The following is an 8,406-nucleotide window of genomic DNA, read 5'->3' as shown; positions in this document are numbered from 1 at the left end:
TTTTTTTGCGCTCTATGGCCCTTGTCATCCCAATCGCACCACATAGACCACGACCACTTCTCAGCTGGCTTGTTAACTGTTGGATGGGTTTATCATGTCATGAAGGACACCACATGCCAGGCCTGCACCAGGCACCTAACATTTATTCAATAATCACAATGACTCTCCAGTGTCTCTGGAGCAAGCAAGAAAGTTTGGATTGCTGGGGAATGGAAAGAAGTTAGGACCAGGAGTAGTGAGGCCTGGGTTCAAGTCTGTGGGTACTATAGCCCCTATAGACCTAATTTGGAGCTAAAGTAACCTTGGACTAGTAAATTAGCCACTAAGAAAACGGGGAGGTTGACACTACAGATGATTTTTAAACTCCCTCAAAGATACTTGTATGAGATAGTCCCTTCTTTTGCTATCCTTGTAGGTCCACAAGTATGGGCAGCGGTCGGAACCAATGGCGTAGCGACTGTCTGCTCAGTAGTGTCCGCCCCTCAGTTCTCTGCCTTAGAGGTCAGTCCTGGCCGAAACTCAGCCAATGGTCCGGGAAGATGCAGAGCTTCCAACGCCTGGAGCGCAAATAAGTGGGCGATAGGTCATTCCAGGACAAGGGGGAAAAAAGCTCCGAGAAACTACAACTCCCAGGAGCCCATGGAGTGTCACTCGGTGGCCTGGGCCTGGTGCATGCTGGGAGAGGTAAACGGTCTCCCCCCGCACTTCATTGTTAAGGCCGTTCAGGACAGGTAACCTGTGCGCATGCTCAGTCATGTCCAACTAGACAACTAGTCAGCTTCTCTCCTTTCCGCTCGCTTCTTTCCGGCCTCGCCCAGGCGTGCTTTTCCCCGCCTCAACTCTCCGCCCTCTTTTCAAGGATTTTGGAGGGGGCGGGACCTCTGGCGAGCACCTTCCCAGTGGTGTGGACACCGCGTTCACCGGAGATTAAAGAGGGTTGAGACTAAACACTGGGTGCGGAAGGTGGCGAGGATACAACACCGCAGAGCATATAAGGCGCATGCGTTCTAGGGGAGGTGCTGCAAAGGTTTGGGAATTGCGGAGGGGCTGGGCGGAAATGTACCAGTAGGCAGACGCAAGCGCATTGGGCCGTCAGCGCCCCGCCTCCTTTTTTAGGTTTCCCCTCCTCCTCCTCCTCCACCGCCCTTCCGGAAGTGCCGCCGCCCTCGCGCCGACCAGCGGCCACCTCCTGCGGCAGGCCCCGCCCCTTACCGGCTCCGCCCCCTGGCTCTCCGCCCCCTCCGCTGGTGGTGGCGCGGGGTTGTAGCGCCGGTGGTGGCGGTTTCGGTGCACGAAGCCGGGAGCGCTGAGTCGTTCCCGGGGGCGGCGGCCAGGCTATGATCGCGGGTCCCCGGCTTCCCGCTCGGGCCAACCAGAGTCCTTGTTTCAGCTCTTGCCTGTCCTCGAGCGGTCTCCTCAGCCCGGCCCCAGTGCGCGGTTGGCAGCGGCGCCCCGGGCGCGCCCCCTCCTCCGATGGCGGCGGAGATCCAGCCCAAACCGCTGACCCGCAAGCCAATCTTGCTGCAGCGGGTCGAGGGGTCCCAGGAGGTGGTGAATATGGCCGTGATCGTTCCCAAGGAGGAGGGCGTCATCAGCGTCTCGGAGGACAGGTACAGACCGCTGCCCCTCTGTCGCGAGGAGGGGCGGGACGGGCTGGCGATCCTCGAACCCGCATCAGGGGCTGTGCTTCCACGTCGGCGCAAGTGTAGACAAGCTCCTTTAAGTTTTTATTATAATACGCATCCTGGTGGTGCGGGTGTCGGATCGTGCGCCGCCGCGGCTGCTTGGGTCGGGGAAGCGGAGATCCGACAGAGGCGTACGCTCTGGGCTCCTCCGGAGCCGGTTGACGCCTGCCGGCGCCAGGGAGGCCCGTGGACTAACGCTACGCGGGCCACCCTGGTTCTGGGTCCAGCCCTGAGGACGGGAGGGGGAGAGGGAGGAGCCGCCCGGCCCTGCAGGTGTGTACCTGGGGAGGATGCTCCGAGCCGCCTCTGCGAAAATAACAGAGGGTTTTGGAGTTCTCTGGTACAGTTCTTAGGGCTCCAAACGGAGAAAGCCAATGCCACTCTTCTGCCAGACATTCCCACCGAATCCAGGTTTCCTGGACATCTTACACTGAATTCAGTGAATATTGCTAAGTTGTGAAAAGAGTAACTTTGGGTTTCTGCCCAAAGGAGAGGTGCCTTCCTTTTTTTTTTTTTTTAATCTCTTCGAGTTCAGAGGGAAGCGCCTAGAACTTGCAAGGGACCACTGCTGCAAACAGCTCTTGAGTTCCTTCTTTGCTTGCTTCCTTTCTTTTTGCTTAATTTGCAGAAGTGGAGCCTTTAATACTCTCCCTTATTTTAAAGACAAAAGCGTTTTTTGCTTTAATGTAATGCCTTTTAGTTTGCAGAAATTAGGCTGACGATGCTAATTTTCATAGGACTGCTGCTTAAATATAGTAGTTATGGTATTTTTCTGGAATTGTTGCTTTGATACTATCTACTAGCATCCTAAAAAATTTAACACTTACAGATATATGACAAGGAGCTTTAAACTTAAAACAGTACTTAGATTTTCCTAATGTAAATTCAAATTATTCTGAGAGAATATTTTTTCTCTGTGACTCCTAACATTGCAGGCAGAGGTAAAGCAACACAGTGTCATTACTGTCTTTATAATCAATTTAGTGCTTTGCATACAATGTGGCTTCAAAAAACTTGCCTGATAGATTTATTCATATCGTAGGTATTTCCGTATAACTAGGATGAATATATTGAAGACGTGCACGAATCTACATCATACTCCATACAGATGGCCAAATGGATTCATTTCTTATGCAGATCCAATGGAAAACGTTGTAAACATAACACCAATGGCAAACAGTTTGCAATAAACAAAAGAAATTCATGCCTGAAATGTAATACATGAATGTAGAATCCTTTTGAAATTCACAAAGAAATCTTGTGAGTTTTGATAGAGGCAAACTTCTATTAAAGAGATTGCTTCTGGACCTACAAAGTCTTTTGTAACAGAATTGTATTTAAAGGAATATATTGATAGACATAATTTTTCCCAGTCTGTAACTACTAGAGATGAAACCGCTCAACCTAACTGCTGTGGGAAATTTGTAAGTAAGTTAATTGAAGCAAGTAAAAGAAGAAAGGTAGTTAAACCTATTCCTTTAATACTAGTTGTGAAACTTTTTGCTTTGGTTGATGGTTTGGAAGTAGAGGCAGGTTTTAATGTTTTTGTTTTTGTTTTAAAGAGTTCAGAGGGCTCTTAGAGGTTATTTGCTCTAACAGCTTCATTTTGTAAATGAGAAAATTTAGGCCAGAGGATTTACCTGCCCAAATTCATGTTGCTGGTGGTAGAGTCAGGCCTAGCTCCTAAGTCTTCTGATTTCCAAAGCAGTCTGTTAACCTTGAAGGAAACAGCTTTAGTAGGGTGCCTTTCAAAGTATTTGGAGAAGCTAAAAGTAGCATATATGAAAGAAACTGAAAATGAGTTTCATTTGATTATAGGACAAAAGAAATGTGATGTTTAGCTATATATTAGCTTAATTTTCACTTTCCTAGTTTACAATGTAAATAATAGAATTTATTTTATTACAGAGTTAAATAAATAAGGGCTACCCATAAGTTCAGGATTCTTCTTTACATATATTTTATTATTACTGAAATCCATAAGTCTGTGTTTCTGTAGGAGGAGACTTGGACTACATGGAAATAACTTTGTTATTTAGAACTCGTTTTCGATTATGGTTTTCATTAAAACAGAATTGATCTCTATTCTTGCTTTTCAAAATCCAATGTCACTGTCAATAAAGATATGAAGATAGAATATTGATTTCCATCTAAACCTACAAAGCCATTTCTATTAACTGTTTCAGCTAGAAACTAGTAGTCTTTATTCCTGAACTGTAAGGTTAAGCCACTGATCATGTCCCATTCCTGAATGGCGGTTGCCTATAAATTCTTTTGAAACCCTGGTTTCTTTTTTTGACCTCTGACTTCCAATAGCTTTTATCTGTACCTTTGAAAACATTGAACATTTTCTATTTTGAACAGTATTATAGATACTTGTCCATTTATCTCCTCAATGAGTTACCTAAGGTGCTATGTGCATCTTATTTATTGTGTTATAGTATCTTTGGGGCCTAGCATAGTGCTTGGCACACAGTAGGCTCTCAGTAAACATTCATTGTATCAGTAACTGATCTGTTTTTGTTTCTGAAAGCACAGCATCTTACCTATTGTAGACCTTTAACTGATATTTGTTGAATGAATTTTATGACAACCTGTGTGGACAAATAAATGTACACTTACGGATGGGCAGGCTTTAAGGTGCCTTAAAACTTTGGAAGGCCATGCGTTATTTCATTCATTTCTTCAACAAACATTTGAGTTTCTCCTGTGTTTCAAGTACATGTGCACACTACAAGTACACTGGTGAAAACGACAAGGTCCTTTTAGGAAATTTTAGAAGATAATAAAACCACAGCCACTAATATTTATAATTGAAAAGAGAATTTTCAGATGGGGAAGAGTGGCTGGATTCCACAGTCTTTGCTGTCCCCTACATTTTACCTTCCTCAGGAGGAGTCTTACCTTTTTGGGAGGAGACTTGGACTTCCATTTTCACCCTTATGGTTCTGTGGTGGACTGCTAATACTTTAATATTCAGGCCCAAGAGAAGATAAAAACCCTCACCTTCAGTTCATCTTAGCATAGTTAAGACAGGCTGGAACTTTACTGGATATCAAGAGAAGAAATATAAGGGAATATAAGAAACAAAAACAATAATTAGACATTTCTGTTGCTGCCGTAAAACAGCTTTTTCCTAGAACTCACTAGCCTTGTGTGAGTATCTCTACTTTGCTTGTAGCTGGATTCTATCTTAAGCCCAGCTTTGGTACCTTGAGATCCTTTTTCCCCAGCTTCTTTCTGGACTGTCTTTTCTGAGCAAATGCCGTTTTAATATTCCTTGCTGAGGAGCTTCCTCCCAGACATCTTGGCTCAATTTTGCAGCTTGGCAGGGGTTTCCTCGTCCAGTGGCAGCTTCTTCTCCAAGTGTTGAAGGCCAGGAGAGTCTTTCCTCCAGGTAGGACCTAGCTCCATCCAGACCTTTTATCTTTGTAAATTCTTTATAGGCATATCTTAACACAAGTCAGTAATCTTAGCATTCATACAGAGAATTTCAGTAACTCTTGGTAGTATTTAAAGAATTATAGGAAATTGTTCCATTACTAGTAGTCTATCCCCATGCAATGGGTAAAAGCGTTTTTGTTTTTTTTCTTTTTCTTTTTTAATCTCAATATAAGGAGATGGGCTGAATGAAGATAGGTGCAAACAATGTCCTCTGGGGTTGTCTAGGAATCTCCTCTGCTTGTGGTGGTTAGAGAAAAGGAACTCTGCTCCAGATGGATCTTGCAGGATGAATTGGAGTTCATGTGAAAAAGCTAGAGGTGAGGAAAGGATATTCTAGGTAGAGTAGGAAGAGAAAACTCTTATTCGTTGAGAGGCACTAGAATGGACTGGTTAAGAGTATAAACTCAGCAGCCAGTCTGTTTGAATCCCGAACCCAGCTCTGAGTGTCACACTTTGAAGAATCTGAAAAATTCGTGACTCCAGGGGAATAACTATAATTGTGAAAATTCACAAATTTCTGGGTGCAAGAATTTGGAGTTCTTACCTGGATAAAAAGCCCCGAGGATATGATGGTGGGATGTGGGGGAGGGGACTCTGGGCAACTGCTGTTTGTCTTCTGACTTTATCCAGGACCAGTGTATGCAATGTAGCTGTGTTCTCTGTAAACCCTGAATGCAGACAGAACCCCTGGAATGAGTCAAAAGGAATCAGATTTTTATCTCCTATAAAGTGACCCGATCCCCAGTGCTTAGCACAAAGGAGAAAGGCAATATATGTCCATTGAATGAAATTAAACACTGGTTGATCAGACATCTGTTTGGAATGGAATGGTCCTGAGTAGGTTGTGAGTTTCCAAGAGCAAAGATATTTGAATTGAACATGAGGGGAGTTTAGCGTTTTGCTTTTGGCCCAGGGTAAGTAACATTGCAAAAAGGGGATGGGGTGGGAAGGGGCTGGGACCAGAGAGGGGTTGGATTTTTAAATCTCTAAGGCCCTTTTTTCCATCTCTGAACTATGATTCTAAGTGGCTATGACTACTTGACTGTTTCTTGAAAAGATACCTTAAAATTTCATTTCATTTTATAAATTCCTATACTATTGGTTCATTTACCATTGATTCTTTTCATTATACAATTGCAATATCTCAGTTCTCTTGTTGAAACCATTAGTTTCACTCATTCTTAGACCTTGGCTCAGTTCAGTTTAGCTTCTGTTGGGAGTTTTACGTATCATGCATTTTATAACACTTGCATATTCAAATTTAAGTTTGAATGTAATTCAAATTTAAGTTTTTCCCACAGTGTAAGCATGGTTCTGAAAGTTGAGGACTTCTTAGAATGATGGTGTGAGGTCTCTAAAGTTGACAAAATTAGAACCCATCTAAACTAATTTTTGAGTATGTCAAGTCTATTTAAATTTCATAAAATAAATAAACTTTCAACTATGCTCTAGAGACTCATCACTTGGTGGTCATAATTGCTGGTTTCAAGGTCCCCAAATGGGAAATGCCCCGTATGATGAAAATTAGACTTTTATGCTGGATTTAGAACATGAAGCAGTCTTCATGCCAACAAATCTGTCTGGAAACAGGCTGCCTCTGTGTCTCTAAAGGTCAGAATATAGACTGACTTTTTAAGAAAAGATTGCTATGGGTAAGCTCGTTTAAGGAGGCTCACTGAGGAGGTGTAGCTTCCAGGGACCTCAAAACAGATGGTTCTGAATTTCCTGCTTAAGTTATGCAATTAAACCAGATTCTGGCCAGGACCTCAAAAGGTCTGAAGCAGAATACATTCATCTGGATATGACAAGACAATGGAAAATACTAGAGTGGCAATTCTGACACTGCTGGAATGAATGTTTCGCAGATTGTGAAATCCTGACCAGTTATCTTATACCTCAAGGGTTACTTTGGGGAAAAAATAAAGGTAAAAATCATAAGCTGAAAGAGACTTCAGAGAGCTGATCTTTTCCAAGAACACAAAATCAAAACTTTAAAAACAGAAATGCTGCTTTCTGCTTGCATGACATCTTTCCCTGGCTCTGTTTTCACTTTGAATTTGGCTTTGAGACGGAGACATTTTCTGTTTGTTGCTGAGAACAATTGTGATGTCATTAAAAAATAACAGTTTTGGGGAAATTAAAACACTTAGTGGTGTTTAGAAAGCAATAAGTAAATTGTGGTTTAAAACTATTTCAAGTAGTGATCTATTGATATCTATAACACTAAATAAATTACATACAGTATATACTTCCCTGAAGAGAAAATGGCCATCAAGGCAAGCTTTTCTTCTCAACCACAGTATCAGAATAGAAGGAGGTAACACTCATTCAATTTTATATGGATAGGTCTCTTCAGGAGAGTACCACAATTAGCCTCGAAATTCCCTAATGCAGAAAAAAATAACTCTTCCCTGTGCAACTTCAGTAAGCAGTACCATTAACTTTTTTTTTTTTTTTTTAAAGGGCAGGGAGCCGCCTCATCCAAATGCTTCATTTAGTTATTAGGAAAAATTAATTCAGAGTGTGTAAGAAACTAACAATAAGAGCAAAAAAGAAAAAAAGTCATCTACTTGTCTCTTGGCAGGGAGTGCTGCTTTGTGCTCTGTGTGCCTTTAATTGAAAGATTCTTGGGAAAGAACTGGGACTGGGAGTCAGACTTAGCTGTACTCTGCATTGACCTTGGGAATTTTCTAGGGCATCTCATCACTCAAAGCCTCAGTTTTTCCATCTGGTAAAGGAGGGCATAGGATTTCCTAGCTGTGACTCTGGCACTATGACGTGCTCACATACTGACTAGATAAGTGAAAAATATTTGCAACCACATCATATAGCCTCAAGTGGAGAAAAGTGCATAGAGGGGAAAAAGTAGCACGCAATTTTTGAGGCAACTGTAAAGTGATACTTTCTCAAGCCTTGGGATGGCGGTGGTTATTTATTCCTGGATGAAATATTAAAGAGGTGTTTGTTTTGTTTTGCCTGATACCTAGTTGAGCTGGATACACTACATTCCTACTTCTAGGCGAATCCTTTAATTTCAAATACTGAACAATTTAGCTCTGGGTGGTTTGCAGGGCCTGGGTTGTCTAATGCTTTTGAAACTTTTTTGACCACAAGTCATAGTACGAACTGTATTTAGCATTGACACCCAAGACTCACATAGTTTGACACACATAGATAACTGACACAAAAGTTTTATAAAATGCTATCATTTTAATGAGACGTGCATGCTGAGATTTTCTGTTCTATTGTACCCTTCATAAAATCCCGGCTGTGACTC

General features: G+C 42.6%; 1 protein-coding gene across 1 annotated transcript in view; it reads left to right on the top strand.

Moving 5' to 3' along the window:
* Positions 1-201: 201 nt before the first annotated feature.
* WDFY2 (WD repeat and FYVE domain containing 2) overlaps positions 202-8,406 on the top strand; it is a 164,751-nt gene continuing 156,546 nt past the window's right edge. The window contains exon 1 of the mRNA XM_033104237.1: positions 202-1,610. Coding sequence (XP_032960128.1) covers positions 1,474-1,610 — 137 coding nt within the window. The 5' untranslated portion in view covers positions 202-1,473. The remainder of the gene's footprint in view (positions 1,611-8,406) is intronic.

Source organism: Rhinolophus ferrumequinum, chromosome 4 (genome assembly GCF_004115265.2).
Source record: "Rhinolophus ferrumequinum isolate MPI-CBG mRhiFer1 chromosome 4, mRhiFer1_v1.p, whole genome shotgun sequence".
Lineage (NCBI taxonomy): Eukaryota > Metazoa > Chordata > Mammalia > Chiroptera > Rhinolophidae > Rhinolophus > Rhinolophus ferrumequinum.
This window is presented reverse-complemented; position numbering and strand designations above follow the sequence as displayed.